We start from the raw sequence: 17,676 nt of genomic DNA, 5'->3' as shown, positions 1-17,676 counted from the left end.
GAAACGCCTCACGTGAGGATCACACAGGAGTGTTTCTCTTGCGGCGTACGTTTTTCATTTCCTGTCTACAGTTTGCTATCCCGTTCCGCTCCACGACATTCGAGGGGAACGGCGGTTAGATTGCACCTGATGTTCTATGTCCTTTTGAAAGTGTCCCGCTTAACGAGGCGGACTAAAACGTGTCGCGAGGGGATGTCAAGAAACGCGTAAAATGGCCACTTACAGAGATCCGTACACATCTCTGGCTGACGTCTCCTCAAAAGCCCTTGTTTTTTCACAGTAGAGTAGAATGAACGGAGCGATGAGCTCCCAGAAAACGATGAGAGAAAAGAGCCACAAGGTTGTTTGAAGAAACGCAGCAACCTGTGATAGTCCCGTTAAGATCACGACTGCGGACACGAAAGCGCAGAGCCGGACTTGCGGCGCACGGCAACTGTGCAACAGCCTGGTTGAGTAATCTACAACAGAGCGTAGCACTCAGGACTACTTGACTGCATGTATCACTCAAATTCCACGACTATATATATATATATATATATATAGGAGTGTGCTGATGTACGTCAGCTAATTCCTTTTCACCTGCGAGAGAGTTTACAGTGCGACTGCCGCACTATGCTCGTCGTAATTTCATTTTGTGTTGCCTCTTTTTCACTCGTTAAGCAGACAGGTGCCCGTGGGTCAAGCCCAGATCCAGCCGATCACTACAGTGGATGTAAAACTCGAAGAGACGATGTCTAGAGGTCGACCGCCTGTCTTCAGCTTGTCACACTGGTGGCTCGACACGCAAAAGGCAGCGTAGCCGATCTACGCGATTCAGGAGAGGCGTGTTGTCAGTGGCCTACAGTTCGTTCCGCTGACCACACTCGACCTTATTAAAGGGCGTTTTTTGGTTTCTGAATCACATCCTCTTGTTTGGCCCCCATTTCATGTGTGCGTGAGAAAGGAAAGAATCATTTGTCTGACGAAGTGACTGGCACAGTGCATTTTCGCAGATTGCGGGAGCAATGCGCCGAAAATGAGGTGGCACCAGGCGAAATATGCGGGAAAATGGTGGCGCACGTCACGGAAAAAAATGCTTTTCAGTGTGATATCGGGACATCCACGTCTGAGGCGTGAAAGGAGAGAAATCCTAAACGCCGGACGTTGGGTCCTCCCCACAGAGAAAACAGCATCAGCTTCACGTGCGGATCTCTGCCCATGTTTCACGTGGTAAGACAACTGGAAAGAGAAGCACTTGTGCACACCCAACTCGCAACCTTTCGGAGCGGAAACGACTGCCGTTAAGAGCAGGACGAGAAATCAAAGAGCGGCAAGGAATCGCGGCAATCGACCCTGTCTCCACGCGTAGACTACGCAGGGGATGCCCACAAACGGCCACCGGCTTCAGGCCGACAGGAAAACCGGAGCCTGTTCGAACTCCTGCGCTCTTGAAACTTGAAACACACACGAGTTGGGTCCCGTGTAACTGAGTGGCCACTGAGCACTTCCTCGATCAGCATTCGCAACAGTTTCTGGCTGCGCGAAATTCCGGCCCCACCTTGCTTTCCTGGCTGACGCGTCGTGCAGACATGCATAAATGCATCCGTACACACACGCACATACACATATACACACGCACCCTGTTGCGGGTGCAGAAGACATACACCACATCCGAGACAATATAAGAGTTGAGAACAGAAACCGAAGAGCGACACGCCTTTCGAAAGAGCTTCAGCGGTGAGGCCACACTGCAGAGTGTCTGAGGGTGCCCTGGCGCGTACAGACACCTGAGCCCTTCTCGCACTCGAGATGGCTGCACAACGCCTTGCGAAGGCAACACGCCACACCCTGTTCCCGGTCGGTAAGATCACGACTGCGACCTCGGCGCGGCACAAGTCCAAAAGAAAAGTGCACCACTCAAGTACGCCAGAAAGGAGAACCTGCTTGTGCACACTGACTCCGTTTCTGATGCCGCTACATTTCTGCCAAAAACTCTCAAACACAGTTCTGTGTGTCACTTTTGATCCATAAGCACTCAGGTACCGATCACGGCATTTCTGTCACTCAGAGAACAGACGGGGGTTCAACTTTTCCCTGATCTTTTTCTGTACACACCCACACATGCACCGAAGGCGCCTTTCCTCCCGCAGCTTCCCGTCTTCCACACAGTCAGAAAATACACTGAAGACATCTTCCATCTTCGGTCTCCGTGGGTGTCGTGTGCACTCACGTTTATGCTGACGCCACCTTGCGTTCCGGACTACTCAGCTTGCTTTTCATTGCGATTCTGCGTATAGCTTGAGCCATACGGAGATATATTGTCTATACTTGAAGCAGAACCGCAAGAGTCTCCACACTGTCGCCATTTGGTCAGTGCTTGCTGTCGCGCGAGGCTGATCTTCAAGAAGCGTCAAGCTGTGACAGGAGCGCTCTCGACACCGAGGAACTGGGTATGCTCGGCGTTGCCTGAGTTTCCGGGGTGCAAGGTTCTGCCCGACCCACTGCCTTGAGAGCTGAGCTGCGCTCCGTTCAACGAGGCCCTGCTGCCAGTCGCGGGCTGCGCCGAGCCGGCAGTGCTGGCTGTTTGGCGAATCGCGTTTGTATCTGTCCTGGCGGGTGCGGCGTTTGCGGAGCGGGATTCAACGTTGACTTTGACTACTTGGCCGTGTTCGTCGACGTCTTCGTTGTCTTCGAGCCAGCGCTGGCGGACGCCCTGGTCCCAGATGCCGCGTTTCTTCTCCCCGGAGCGCGCTGTGAACTCTCCGACACCGTGTTGCTTGCCGTTCAGCCAGCCGCCGCGGAAGGACCGGCCGTCAGTCCACAAGAAAGTGCCTTGGCCCTCCTTCTTGTCGTTCACGTACCCGCCGACGTACTTGCGCCCGTCTGACCAGGTGAAGACACCTTCGCCATTCATGCGGTTGTGCGCCCACTGGCCTTCGTAGCAGCGGCCGTCAGCCCAGATGTACCGACCCTGTCCGTGGATTTCGTTTTCGCGGAACTGGCCGCGGTAGTGCGAGCCCTCGGGCCAGGTGAAGGAACCCTCGCCCTCCTTCTTTCCGTTCGCGTACTGGCCCTCGAAGTGAGACCCGTCTGCCCATTTCTCGACGGCCTCGCCGTGCTTTTTGTCGTCGCGCCACCCGCCCCGGTACTCGCTTCCGTCCGAGTGTCTGTACTCCCCGTACCCGTTCGCCTTGTCCATCCGCCACTGGCCTTCGTAGAAGTCCCCGTCCGCGTGCGTAAATACCCCCTGACCGTCCGCGAATCCGTCCTTCCATTGACCTACGTACTTGGCTCCGTCCGGCCACTGCTGCACTCCCTGGCCGTGCTTCTTGGTGCCCAGCCACTGGCCGGTATACGTCACGCCGTTCGCCAGCGTGACTACGGGTCTCGACACGAGGTCGCCCTCAGCTCCCTCTCCCTCGACGGTCCTCACGTCCACTTCCGGTTCCGCGCTCATGTGGTAGCCGCCCGCTGCCGCATTCGCGTCTTTGTCGCCCTCAGCTGCGTCGCCAGTCTTCGCCTCCGCGGTCCCCGCCTCACCCGACGCCTCAGCTCCGCCGGCCTCTGCACTCCCTGTCGCGCCTCCTTGCTGCTCTTCGGGCGCTGCAGAAAGCTCTGGGTGCGCCTCTGTCTTTTCGTTGGCCTGGCTCGGAGCAGCTTCCCCTGCAGGCGTCACCGCTCCCTCCGGTTTCTGCATTTCTGCCTCGCCCTCCGCGGGGGCAGCCGTCGGCGCCGCGGCGACCGCGACATTGCCGCCGTCGGCCTCCGCGGGCCGCTTAGTCTTTGGCTTGCTTTTGCAGGCGCCCATTGCAGGGCTGTGGACAGGGTAAAACAAGAAGAAGGTCACGCCTCGAAGACGCGTTTCATCGACTGCCAGCTCGACCGAAGCAACCGAAAACAAGGCGCGCAAATAAGGTGCACTTTGCCTTCTACGAATGCACACTCAACTTAGAATCCGTGAGGCGTAGGTTTCTTGGAAAGCTCTCGACGAAATTCTTCGCAGAGGAGCAAACACTTGCGCCGATACGCATGCGTACGCGCCGTTCCGTGCACATGCGGACAAAAATAAAGTCATTGATGCGTTTGGTGACACACTCACTCACGAGAAGCACTACGAACGCCGTTGAGGGACTCGAATTGTCGTGGTGGCGGTAGCTGCGGCGACTGCCACCGGATTTGGAAAGGAGAGAGAAGAACTTTTTCAGTGACTGGGAAAGGTGTAGAAGGAAGATTATCGGAACATTCGGGGACGGACTGCTGACACACTTTTCGATCCGGATCGAAGAGCGAGAGAAAAGCACCCTCGGAAGAGAAACCCTTGACAGGTTTACCAGTCACCTTTTTGCTCGCGGAAATGTGGAAAAAGAGAACGGCCGCGGACGTTGACACTGCAGTGCACCGGTGGAACAGATGGCGCAGTTGGACAGGATCCGACCTTTCGGCCTCTAAAGACGTCTCCCGTTGTACGTAGAAACGGAACACTTAACGCAAAAGAAGAAACTGTGTCAACCCCAAAATCAGCTACCGAAAACGCGTTCAACACGCACAGGCGGAACAGACTTTTCGTGAGCTTCCCTCTACTCGCAGAGCAAGAAAGCATGCAACGATGGAGTTCGCCAGAGTGGGGAGGCCGCAGTTGATACTGCAGAGAACTCGTGCAACTCTTGAGTGTTTTCACCTTGCACGAGACGCCTCAACGAAAATACTTGAGCAAAATGGCGGTGAGCTTGCCAGAAACAACTTCAAGGGTGAAAATGGGGAAGTCTTGTGTCTGCAAGACGCCAGTGCAAGGCAAACTACCAACAGCGCGCGCACCAGTCGTAGCGCGGAAAACGAGAGAATGCGGACTTATCTAGCGACCTAATCAGTTCATCATTCACTAGGAATCTCTGCGTGATTTTCTGCTCCAGCTTTTGCTTGCTGAAAACGCTTATGTATCTTACTTTAGACTAAGGCCTGCAACAACTGCTGCAAAACGCGACACTCATTTTTCCTGCGCGTGAGTCGATACCAATTCGCAATAGTCAGTTGTTTTACATACCATCACTCTGTTTTCTTTCTGTATATCTTCAACACTGTGGTAATTCTTCATCTTGAAACGGCCGTGCGTGTGTGTCGTGCTCCTCCCGCGCACCCGCCGCCCCATAAACACAGGTAGATGCGCCTTCCTTGATTTCTTCGGGTTCAGCGATGGGACTTGGGTGTCAGCGACTGGAGAAGGAAACAGTATTCATCAACTTGTCTGAACATACGAGGAACTTTCGATGTCAATAGTTTGCCTCCTAGTCAACGCACGCAAAAAAGGGTGCATACGCGCACACATTGTTGTTTGCCTCTTGTGCAATTGGAGCACACCAGTCGAAGAGAAGAGACTGCTTCGAGCAAATGCAGTCACCTTTAGACCGGACGAATCACCCGGTAATTTGTTAAGACTGCAACTGGTAATCTTGATATCTTTCCCGTAGAGACTCATAGACACACAGGAAAATGTCTGCGGCTGCATACAATGTGCGAGAAGTGAATGAAGTTCGCAACGAAGCCAACGACCACCTGTAAACTTGTACAAACCGCCAGGAGAATGACGTAGACTGGGCACGCTACACAGCGAAACCGGAAGTGAACACCTCTATGTAATACCACCGATATCATTCTCGGACGAATAAACTCTGGTGGTGTTTTTGTCCTTTTGCTGGTTTGGCGAATTACATCGAAGTGAGTGAACGCGCAGAATAACAGGGGGACCAAATCGAATTAAACGTTGCACGTTTAACGTTAGGTTCCAAGCTGAACATGCGGTGGGGAACCTTTGGTACGAAAAGCATTATGAGTCTGACTACTGGGGGTGCACGCACATCAAGGACGCGACGGTATGATCTCGCTGAAACAGCAAACACATGCCACAGATTTCCACATTTATTTGTACCCTCCTGTCCAGAACACTTTCCAGTGTCACGCTGCTGTAAGAGCTGACTCCAAGTGGGCTCTTAGACTGTCGACGAGGGAATCACTGCTCAGTCAACTGTCGGCTCAAAGAGTAGTGCTCAAGGGGAAAAATCTAAAATAGAGCACGTCTCAAAGACACTGACACCGCCATGTACCAAACAACAACCAGAAGCTTCCTGTGCCATTGGATAGGCGCCGCCGATTTCCTAAGAATGCGGGGGACAAATACTGCAGGTGCTCTACCACTTCTAAACTACACGCACTCGAACAGAATAATTCCTGGCATGAGTGTGCACTTCCGGTCTCTCGTGACAGTCACAGTGTCAGCAGACTGCGCTGGCGACAAAGTCACACTTGCTGGGCCACCGATTCAGCAGTCTGAGAAGGAACCATAAACAGACACAGAAGAAAAAGCAACCGTTCCCTGTTCGCTGTAGTCGTAAGCCCAATTGCTTCAACTAACTAGCTAACGTTACAAAAGAGAGACATCTGGATGTGGCACCGGTACTGCTGGTGCCTTATTTTGGCCTGTCGGCTTTGTCTATGATTCAAAGGATGCGCTGTAGGCATCAGCTTTTCAGGGCGAAGGACAGGACAGTTGCCAGGGGAAGAGCCACTCTTACCTGTGATTGCGGGGTGACTTCGAGACCGTCTGAAGGAGGTTCAACTGGACGGTTAGGAAGATCCAGACGAGCATGGGTGCTGAGGTTGCCCGACTGAGAACGTTGCCGTTGCCATTGAAATGGGTAAAGGAAGGAGGATGCTCGCGACGGAATAGGGGCCGCCATCGTGGCGTGCTTATTAACTATATACTCCCCTCCAAATGACTCGAAAGGTACTGCTTCATATTCTGTAACCACCTGGCCGTCCGGTTCACGCTCTGTCATAGACACCTGCATAGAAGAGCGCCGGTCCAGCACTGGCCCGACTTCTTGGACGTAGACTTTCGCACCGGTAGTTTCTGTGTAGCTCAAAGTCGGATAGAAGTTGTACGCGTACACGGCGCCTACCAGCAGACAGCCGCCAACCTGCAAATTTAAGTACCGCAGCACACACGAAAGTTCTTGCACACGGTTGGTCGAAGCTGAGGACAATTAGACCCCCGGATGAGGATTATCCACTCCAGCCTTACAATTTTTGCGCTGGTGCATCCGTTAGTGCACCTGCTTTTGGTCAACGCAGCTGCTGTGTTGCAAGGTCGAGAACTGCAATCACGTCGAAGCATTTATGAACTGAGATTTCCACTGACTCATCGTTCAACGTAAGTGCGTCAGATTGGGTTGCTACCATGCATTTGGTTGCGCTAGTTTGTCAAGCCACCAAGGAAATAACTTACAATATTACCGAGGAGAGTTGGCAAGAAATTGAATGCAATCACGTCCAAGATCGCAACAGGAGCCCCAGCCATCAACCCCGCCTGTAGCGTGTACATGTTGGCAATGATGTGCTCGTAGCCGCCCACGCAGAAAGCAACTATTGGGAACCTGGACGCAGAGCACGGTTCACATGTACAGCTACCACTTGTTTGATTGCTATCAGAGCAGCAGGCGCCCAGCCTGAACTCAAGGAGTGTTGTTTCAGTGCACACACGGATTATGGGCGCGTCACGGATTGAACTGTGCGGACGGAAGGTCAGTTAGTAGGGAATGGCAATGTGCCAGGGCGTTTAGTCGATTAAACGCATCGTTATATCCAGTACCCGTCCTGACGGTAGGAGGGAGCAAGCATACAGCAGATCAGAACGACATTCCTGCTTGGGGACTCTCCGGCACCCAGCAGTGACTGAAGAAGACAGGGCAAACACCGGCGACTCCGTAAACGTGTTGCATACATTTGTTTCCACACTCTGAAAGTGAGCTTGCCTACTGGGAATTCGAGTCATTTCAGAGGCTCATCACCAAGGCGATCCGGGGAAGCACTTGGAATTGGAGCGGACTTCAAAAGTAACTTTTACACGACATACTTACCACATTACGAGGACTTTGCCGGCGACATTTTCGGATGCTATGACTGCCCAGACTGCAAGGCAAACGAATGTATTGCATCCAACCCCTCTCAGGAAGCACTCTCCCCATCCGTAGGAGATCTTATTAACGCATGTCCGGAACAGAAATTGACGGACGTGTTCATCTCCCAGCGCTCCGGTCAAATATGAGAGAAAATACGCTCCGAAGAGAGCACCCAACCAATTACCTGCCAAACTCCCAAGCCAGTTCACTCCTAGCTGAAGCATCGTCACCCGTTTTTGAAAGTAGCAAATCAGCATAGTCATCGTGTTGCCGGTAAAGAGCTCCGCTCCAGTAAGAATGATACAGATGAAGGCGACAGGGAACAGAGCTCCGTAGATGAATTTCTGTGTCGGTTTCGCAACAGCCAAAGGATCTCCAGGATCCGTCGGGTAAGATCCGGCTGCACGCATGGCACGTGTAAGAGCACGCAACACTGAGACAAGCTCGTTCACCACGAACTCACTGCGGGTGCACGTCCCATATCGTTTCAGGCGAGGCGCTCTGTCGTCTGCGCTTGCATGTAATCAGCGAAAAAGTGGCTGTTGTTCTCTGGTACTCTCTGGTAACCCGCTTCTGGTGTTGACATTGCGCTCGCTCAACCTACCCAGGACCGTGCAGCAGTGGCCAGCCATCGCAACAAATATTCCTGCCATAAAGGCCTGGAGGAGGAGCCGGTCTATTCGAAGCTGGGTCTTCTTGACGCCGTACTCCAAGATTTTCAGATAGGCGTCCGCCCCTGCCGTCACCACCATTTTGGGACGAAAAAACACGACGAGCTTACAAGCTGTACGCATCCGAGCCACATTGCGAGGGATCGCGGCAGACACAATCACTGGCAATTCATCCAGAAAACCCAGCGAATGAACATACGTCCTCCTGAGCCTGATGCAGTTCGGTTTACCCTTCCAGCACAAATAGAAGAGTTAGGAGGCTGACACAGCAACTCATGAAGGTCGTTTCTCTTCCGCCACAGTTACATACAGAAGTCACCACACATCTGCGTATATGTATCGGCGACCCCGTTTAACACACTTAACGTCATATAATGAAGTTGAAAAACAATTAACCCATGAGGTTGTTTTTTATGTGGTCTGCGTAGAGACGCGTTTGTATACCTGTATATTTTCCTTTATTGTTGCTTCTCAGTTGCTAACATTGCCTCTGGTACAGTTTCATCCAATGGCGAAAAACCTTAAGAGCACCCCACAATCTCTAAGGGAGGATACCAGATGGCACATGGACCCTATAAAGGGTACTCACGCCAGAGTAATTGCGTAAAAAAGAGTTCTCAGTCCAGTAGGCCGTGATGATTCCGTTCTGTTCAACATTGACGAGTAACGAACACCACACACGGAGGCAGCGTTGGTGCCAAACCAATGACTTATACAAGCGACTTTTGGAGCGTGGAAACAGTCACAGAACACTGGGAAAAGCACGGTATACTCTCAAACTGTTCAGCCTGTAGGGCGTGGGAGGCAGAGAGAGCAGTGGCCAGCAGCCCGACGCTTACGATGGTCAGGAACCGGATGATTTGAAAAAGAACCCTTGCAACTGGAAGTGAATTCCTTCCTCATAGGCAGCGTGAATCCTGGTAAGGTGAATGTGAAGAAATTCCAGCGACTGTACTGGCTTGAGTTCACAAGACAGGTCAGGTCATCGACCACCTCAAGCAACCGTAGTGGCGGTATCGAGCACATGACCACTCTGTTGACAAAGCCACGCGACAAAGAGTCTGGCTTTAGGATTGAGCAAACGGCCTGGGTACACGACCCGCGTTCCCAGATTGGTCGAGAAATCACTCGAAGAAAAGTGTCCTCAGAAAGACTAGCCCCGGATCGATTCGTCCGTCAAGCCTGTGTACGGAGTAGTTATGAATCAGCCGGATACGTAGCTCGCTCTAAGAAAACAAGGAGGCTCCGGATTGAAAGATCTCAAAACGTGACAAGCATGCTTTCGGGACTGACAGATTTGGATAAAAATGCGGGGAAAACTGGTGCGGCCGGCCTAGCAGCTTATGTTCGAACAAGCGTGTGGCACGATTATGCGAGGGAAAGAACAAGAGCATTGCATTCACAAAAAACGATGGAAACATGACCTACTACCAACTTCCCATAATCCATATACTCTTTCATTCCAAAATTTCAGCTAACATTCGCCCTTATAAAAACACGCACCATATACTAAGATCGCTAATTACTCAGCTTTGGAAAGGTAACAAAAGTGGGTCGTCGCTGACGCGCAGCGGTAACCGGACTTGTGAGTGGGCGCTGCAGACCCGTTCGAAGATCCTACCAATCAAACATGCTCGAATGTCTTGGGTGACATTCATGATGAAGTTTCAAATCCAGTTCCAGTTTTCCATTTGGAAAACACGTTCCCTTGAATGATTTAGGATTTTAAGAAAGGCTACCGGGATTCTTGTTTGTGAGGTTAACGAAAGTCGACGCGATGGATCAGCTTTGGCTGTGCTGTTGAAGATATGCTTTGTCGTTGAACAGCTGTGCCTTCGGGAACGATTCTCAGTTGTCTTGCTGCGGGAATCGCTCTAAGGGCCATATCTATTTGAAAAAACACAGAATTTGTCTTCCCATGGATCGAGTAGCAGATTTACTGTGTCTACCCTCACGCTATTGCATACTTCTTCAACGACTCTGGATAAAACACGAGCTGTGTACTGTTGACAGGGTAGAACAGTCTTGCAGTATCCGGTACCTGCTCGTCGCACGTGCGCTAGAGAACTGTGTAGAGAATTTGTTTTGCTCTCGACAGTCTGCCGTGTCTTCCAGCACGCTGTGAAATTTTCCATTTAGATGATTCGCTTATTCATGTGACTTCCGAGTCAAACTCCGGCTGGATGACGAATTAGGATATGGACCTGGCCGGCGCAAGCGAATGAGAACCTCCCAGCACGTGGGTTACCGCAACTCTTGCGTCAACGCCTCGAAAATACACGCAGTGTTAAATATGTATAAAACTTTGCAACACATATCAGACGTGGCGCACTTCACTACGTGGACGTCGACAACAGTGAGATACTGAAAAACGAACAGCGCAACGAAAACGATTTCCTATTCAGCTACTCTTGCTCAGCCTATTCGTTTTCGAATTTTTCGCCTCTTATAGGCGACTTGAATCCTCCCATCTAGTTTGCTCGAGAGATCTTGTTAAATGGATGCCGGAGAGCATTTGTTCTTGCACAGCCCGTCGCAAGTAGCGACGCCACGCGAGATCGATGGGGCCTCGAGAGCGATAGTGCGTATGAAGAGGTTGCCCGATGAAACGTCACTTGTATGAAACCGTTTATCCCCACGTCAGCATTTATGGAGTGTCACCATAATCCTTCGACTCGCAAATGTAAAGACACGCTCTGAGACTTCAACTGGCTGCTGAGGCAGGGGGTGGCTCCTGCCTGTTTGAATTCCTTGATCTTATAAGAGTACCACCGTTGTAGGTGTCCTGTTCCTTGTATAGACACCATGGACACTCAGAAAAACGATAAACGGTCTCGTTGGTGTTCGCTCGTTTGAGGAACACATACCCTGTGGTATCCATTACGTAAATCCTTAGGCAGGCCAAGCCGCGGAAGCCCACACGTGATTAAAAGTGGATAGGCAGTCGGACAGATAAATATTGATTCAAAATTAAATGCATGTGGGGTGGGAGCATGCCTGTAGTCTTAAATAATATATGAATGAATATGTTGATGGCCAAATCGACACAAGAATGTACACATGACACCTTCTCGAATGCATGGACCTTCCAAATCTACGCAATGGGACAGGCAAGAATATATATATATATATATTATGTACAGCTGCAGCGCAATCATCAAAAACAGGTATGTATAGCCAAGTATATAGCTACAGTGACGTTGCTCGATAAATACGCTAGACATACGGAGATAAGAGGCGCTACTGGGGGGCAGAGACAAACTAGAAAAAGCTAGTCTGATATGCACGTTTTCCCTCTACCCTAAAAAACTCGACTTCAGTTATTCCACGCCGAACAAAAGGAAAAACAACAAGATACTGCACCCTGCATCCCTTTGCTGTTGTTCCTCGTTTGAGGCCCCACTTTATTCCCCCCTCTTTGTGTACAAAAAATTCGACAACAGTGTTTTGGTTTTTCGCCTTCAATTCGCGCGCTCTATTTGCAGCTGTCATCACTGTCTCTCTCGAAGCCCTCTAAATTGTACTGCACTGCCCTTCCAGGCCGAGATAAAAATGCTTTTAGCATCTCCCGCTGCTCCCGTAGGAACTGAGGCACCGTGCTATAGACGTCGGAAAAAATGCCCGAGAGCACAGGCGGATGTTTCATTTTCTCGTGGACCCTGAAAAATGCACAGATTTTCTATCAGGAGCGACTCGATTGCCATCATTTCCGTGTCATCCATTTCTGCTGGAAAGCCAGTTGTCAGCGGGAGCAGAAATTGGAGCACGACGAGGAATCCACTACGGTACGGATATGGAACATTCGAATAGACAGACATGCAGTGGAACATCTGGAAAGAACTATAAAATGTCTTACGACAGGCCTGCCGCTCTGAACGGGAACTTGACACCTTTGTTCAAGTGCTCTCTTGCTTCGCAAATGACAACTCGACACAGACACATAGATTCAGTGATTCATGTAGGTATTGAAAGTACGTAACTCGCTCCGAGTGCTTCGTTTTCGAAAGGTAATCAACATCGTCTTTGACCACCATCTCACCGAATTTTCGCCAGGACCTCCTTCCGCGTCTCCACCACAAGTGCGCTTTCCTCTTCAGCGCTCCACCTGCCCTGAAACGCAGGCGAAGACGAGAATAATATATTGACTCGAAGAACGGTAAGAGATGGGGAAGAGGGGAAGAAAACTCGAGAAAGACAGGACACGTACGAAAGGTAGTGAGACGGGGGAGAGGGTACCAGAGAGAAAGTATGGGAAGAGACGCGGAGCGAGTGAAGAAGGAGGATGGAGGCAAAAATGAAACTGTGTACGAAAAACACTCGCGTTTGCTTCTTTCATCAGAGCATTCTTCTTCGGTACATTCCGTGTATCGAGTCCGTTTTGGCCCTCCGACGAACGCCTCTTCCAATCGCCTTCGTTACCGACGTGTTCTGTTTAGTTTCTGTCCTTGCCTGATTAGTGAGAAAAGTTGCGAACCGACGAATAGGGTGAGCAGCCGAGGCTTGCCATTGCTCCACTTCTTCCGCAGAGCGGTAGGCACCACTTTCATCGCTTGTAGAATGGTGACCTATCCTAAGAACAACTAGAAGAGTTGAGTCTCACGCAAGTGTTATCAAGAGGGGATAAACACGCTTTGTTCCATTAGGTGGATGCGTGCAACCTTAAGTACAGAGACTCGTCACGATTGAACCAACATGTACATCCTTTCTATAACTACACATCCTGCTACACCCACCACCATATGCATATCTACGTTCATTCGGATACATGAATAGATCTGAACTTGCCTCCATATATGTACAGATTACACGAAACGTTTGCCCAAACATATGCGATTCATACACACCATTATCCACGCACCGCGAAGCGGAGAATATGTCTTTCTTCCCTCGATTGAAGGGTCGTTTTAAATGCCTGGCACTCTGGAGAGACACCAGGTTCCAGTTTCTCCGGTTATATTTGAATTCATTTACCTGTAGGTCATCATTTCAACGAAAGCAGGTTTGCGCTGTGCCACAACGAGCTCTCGCGCTGCCTTTACCGCCGCATACACGGCTACTGTAGAGGAAATACGGAAGAATGGAAGGTGCATTACCAGAAGTGAAAGCAAAGCGAGAAGGTACCACATGCAGCTTCCATGAAACGAATGAATAAAGAAAAACGGCGGCAGGCACAGCTTAGGAATCTGGTATCAGGGTGTGCATCAACGAAGACACAAAAGACACTTCGCGACGTTCAAAACGTCTCTACAGAACCAAACGATTGGAACCCGAAGGACAGAGAACCTCATAGACAACGGCTACTGATTCCGAATTTTTGTGCTGACAAGGTGATCAAGACACGGTCTGATAGACTCCTCCGTATGCGCGCAGTAGACTTGAATGAGGGACGGACAAGCGAGTTCGTTGGCTAGTTCGCTTTATCTTGGAAACTGCTTTTTTATGGTGGGTGAACGGACGGAACAGAGAGTTCTTCATTCCTCAATTTGCCTCGAGTCCATGTACGAAAAAGCTCATGGGGATACCCAGAAGGCGGCATTCTCTGAATAATTTTCGGCGTCCAGACATCCTAATTACACGGTGATTGAAAACGTTGCAATCGAATTTCAGTGCCAGGAAACAAACTTTGCGACCGACCAGCCCATTGTAGAAAGTACTATCAATGCTCTGGAGATCCTACCACGCCTCCCTAACGGGAGTATGCTGCTTGCCATGCTTTGGTGGGAGAAAAATGCAGCTCGTAGAGTCGCTTGCGTTCGACATTCATGATGTGCGGACCCACCAAGGTCAGTTCCGTCTACGCGAACGGTGTCAATACCGTAGGCGACCGCCCGAGCTCCAACTCCATCTCCCTTGTACTGTTCTCCCACTGGTGTGCTGATTGCGTAGCCGTTGTTTCGGCAAAGAAAGAGAGTCTGAGACCCCAACGTTGCAGCGAAGTTGAACCCGACGGAGGCGTCGCCTGCGAGAGGAAGGAGGATAAAAGGGGGAAATGTGGAAACCGGCCGGGGACGAAAACTGGTGGAGAGAGCGACATGGAACAGCAAAGGCGAACAACAACAAACTGGACTAGATGGACAGTGCTGTCACACAAGACGTAAGAAAACCGATCATCACTAGCATTGCTGCCATCAAGAGAGCCTAAGAGAAAACACGGGAAAAAAAGGAAGACGGACATGCAAAAGCAGAGAGAAGCGAGAAGGTAGGCATATAAACACACGATGGGGAATAGAACAACCTTACCTTCGCTCGCAGCACCTTCACCAAAATAGACAACCGCCACAGCGTTCTTCTTTTGAAGCGTATACGCGTAGCCAACCCCTGCACCCTGAGGAATCTTAACCGCCAGCGGGGAGCAGATGGGCATCATATTTACGTTCGTCGCTGCGCACAAATAAGTGAAACGCATAGAGAGAGCATACATGGAGAAAAGCAGCGACACCGAAGACGTAAAGACATTAATGAGAGACATGATGCCATTCTAGGGGGGCACAGTGAAGAACGACTCCGTCTATAAGTAAAACAGAATAAATATATCAAGTTATGTGCATATCCGTACAGTCACAGGTAGATATGTACTTCCGCCCGGTTCCTCTATGTGTCTGAAAATCTTCACAAGAAACAAAACAAGAGCAGGTTTACCTCCGTAGTGTACGGGCATTTGTCTGCCTTTCCCAGGATCATTTTTGGTGGCAAAGAGCTGTGCCAGAATATCATCGAGTGTCAAGCCTCTCCACATGAGAGCCGACAGTTCGCGGTATTGGAGAAGAAGAAGGTCGTCTTTGTGTAGCGCAGCGGCGCTCCCAACGAGAGAAGCCTCCTCACCGAAGGAGGTCATGTAAAAGGAAATTCTCCCCTGTCTTTGGATGTCGTAGAACGTGGAATCGTAAACCTGACTTTGAATCATCACCCTTAGCATGCGGACGCCTAGGTCGAGAGGAAACGGCAGAGACGAAGGGCCCTCAAGGAGGGCACCAGACATGCTTAGACAGCGAAGAAGAGGCAAACCTTCTTCCGGCCTCGCGAAGTAGACTTCGGTTACACTTTTAGCCGGGAAAATGCCGCGAAACTGAGGCAAAGAAGACGCATATCTGACGTTTTGCATGCTTCTCGAAATTAAAGCTTCCGACCACGCCTTCGGACACATCCCCACTGTGCTGAGGAGCGAAGGACCAGCAGAAATAAACAAAGAGGCACAAGATACAGGATACAAAGGATACGACGGTGACAGGGATGAAGAAGACAGAACCGTTGACGAAGGAGGAGACAGGGTTCGAAAAGACGCTTTTGTTGGTGGAACACAATAGAAGAGAGGGGCGCGTTTTGTCAGCGCCTCTCCGGCTTCGCAGGATATGCTGGTTCGTATTAGACCACACGTGACAAGGCGAACGCGACAAGCCGAAGATGCCATCGTTTAAATGACGCTCATGTGCATTTCTCTGCCACCAAAGCTCCCTGTTTCCGACACACAGTAGACATCGGACGTATTCAACTTCTCGCTCCTGTTCCTACATGGGATCTATACACAGAAAAACTCACAAATGATAAAGATGTACGCACTTATGTACGTGCTTTGGAGTGGTTGCAAAGTGATGCGCCACAAGGCACAGACATGAACGTACAAATATGCATACAGCTTCCGATAGAAGAGTATTCGCGAACGGAAGAGCATAGATATGTATGTAACCGACAGTGCCTCGGTTGACGGAACTGAAATGAGGGTACTGTGTTTCATGAAAGAAACACAAGGATAAACGGCGTGCTTTATTTTTCTACTCAAGTAGCAAGATGTTGAGTGAATGAAAGACGGTCGCCTTACAATGAGAAGCCTTCGAAGTGAGCCAGACTTGACAAAGTGCCTGGAAAAAGCTGATCTTAAGACTCAGTTGTTGTACTTTGAAACACAGATGGGAACAATCCTCGATCATTCTTCGTCACTGCAGCCGAAAACCGTGGCCGACTCTGGATTGAGACGTATCTCTATAAGGGTGTTTCAACGGGATAAAATTTGTTTGTTCCCGGTTTTATCCTCTGTCGAAAAACTTCTTTGCTGAATCAACGTATAGTGCATGCACGTGGCTAGAGAACATGGGAAAAACATCAGCTACGGACAGGAACAAAATGGGGGTAAGGCAAAAAAGTGTCAGTTCCCTAGAAGGTAAAAAGAACGGGGGGTAGGTCTGTAGCTGGAGTCGCAGAGTCTCCTTCGAGTAAACTTAATACCTAGACAGAGGGTGTTGTGAATAGAATGACGCCCCTGGACCGCCAAACTCGTGAAGGAATACGATTGAGTTGAAACTCCGAGAGATCGACGACACAAAAACATCTTCAGTCTGCAGTAATGTGCAACGCCTACAGAGCGCCCTTCCTGTGTTTTTGCCTCGCAAATGTTTTTCAGATCTTTTTCTGGGCAGCTCACACCACAAAAGGAAGCAGACGTAGATGAGCGCGAGAGCCTCACGGGTCAGGATGAAGCGCGATGCTTTGACCACCGTTACTGGCGAGAGTGCCACTAGACTTCACGGAAAGATGGCTACACGTACCAGGATTCTGTCTTCCCCTCAGAGCAGCGGGCAGAGACCTGGCATACCATACCTTGGAGAGGGCGAGCTTTGTATACTGTGCAGAGTTCACATCAGACGCTGCAGAGTATTGAAATCTAGCACTTAAAGCGTCTGAAGCGGTCCATTGGGGTGGTGAGGTACAGCAACCATCGAGAGTTCAATTACGAAGATACAGCGCCACTCTGTCTTTTTCTCACAGATGGGTAAATACAACCATATACATTTATGTACTACCTAATCTGTCCCAAATATCTGCACATCATTTTCTATGGTCGGTATCACTTTTGCGGCTCGGCTGCCATTTTAAACACAACAGTCTGTGGATTTCGTGGATATCGTCGGTGACGGCACCTAGCGTGTGTCACACTAACACAGGGAGCGCGGTTGGAGATTTGACTATGCTGCACAACGGGTGTTATTTCCAGTTCCGTTCTCGAGATTTCGACGCGTCCCGTCGACGAGCTTGGCGAGCCATCCGCAATTGGCAGTTGCTTACACTTTCTTCGGAACCAA

General features: G+C 50.4%; 3 protein-coding genes across 3 annotated transcripts; all 3 read right to left on the bottom strand.

Moving 5' to 3' along the window:
- Nucleotides 1-857: 857 nt before the first annotated feature.
- On the bottom strand, nt 858-4,909 carry MORN2 (membrane occupation and recognition nexus protein MORN2). Its single transcript, XM_002368513.2, has one exon. The coding sequence runs from the start codon at nt 3,785-3,787 to the stop codon at nt 2,390-2,392; it is 1,398 nt and encodes a 465-aa protein (XP_002368554.1). The 5' UTR covers nt 3,788-4,909; the 3' UTR covers nt 858-2,389.
- Nucleotides 4,910-5,066: 157 nt separating this feature from the next.
- TGME49_292110 (formate/nitrite transporter protein) lies at nt 5,067-10,153 on the bottom strand. The gene is made up of 6 exons (XM_018782158.1): nt 9,442-10,153; nt 8,536-8,715; nt 7,890-8,331; nt 7,259-7,406; nt 6,546-6,950; nt 5,067-6,300 (listed from the first exon to the last, which is right to left on the bottom strand). The coding sequence occupies exons 1-6, from the start codon at nt 9,626-9,628 to the stop codon at nt 6,271-6,273; spliced, it is 1,392 nt and encodes a 463-aa protein (XP_018636482.1). The 5' UTR covers nt 9,629-10,153; the 3' UTR covers nt 5,067-6,270.
- Nucleotides 10,154-11,079: 926 nt separating this feature from the next.
- Nucleotides 11,080-16,613, bottom strand: TGME49_292100 (2-oxoisovalerate dehydrogenase subunit alpha, putative). Its single transcript, XM_002368511.2, has 7 exons — nt 15,242-16,613; nt 14,843-14,983; nt 14,382-14,561; nt 13,574-13,658; nt 13,052-13,172; nt 12,642-12,712; nt 11,080-12,261 (listed from the first exon to the last, which is right to left on the bottom strand). Exons 1-7 carry the CDS (start codon nt 16,008-16,010, stop codon nt 12,078-12,080), a joined length of 1,551 nt encoding a protein of 516 aa, XP_002368552.1. The 5' UTR covers nt 16,011-16,613; the 3' UTR covers nt 11,080-12,077.
- Between the last annotated feature and the right edge of the window lie 1,063 nt (nt 16,614-17,676).

The sequence above is a fragment of the Toxoplasma gondii genome, chromosome IX (assembly GCF_000006565.2).
Source record: "Toxoplasma gondii ME49 chromosome IX, whole genome shotgun sequence".
Lineage (NCBI taxonomy): Eukaryota > Apicomplexa > Conoidasida > Eucoccidiorida > Sarcocystidae > Toxoplasma > Toxoplasma gondii.
Note: the sequence above shows the minus strand (reverse complement) of the source record. Positions and strands in the feature narration are given on the sequence as shown.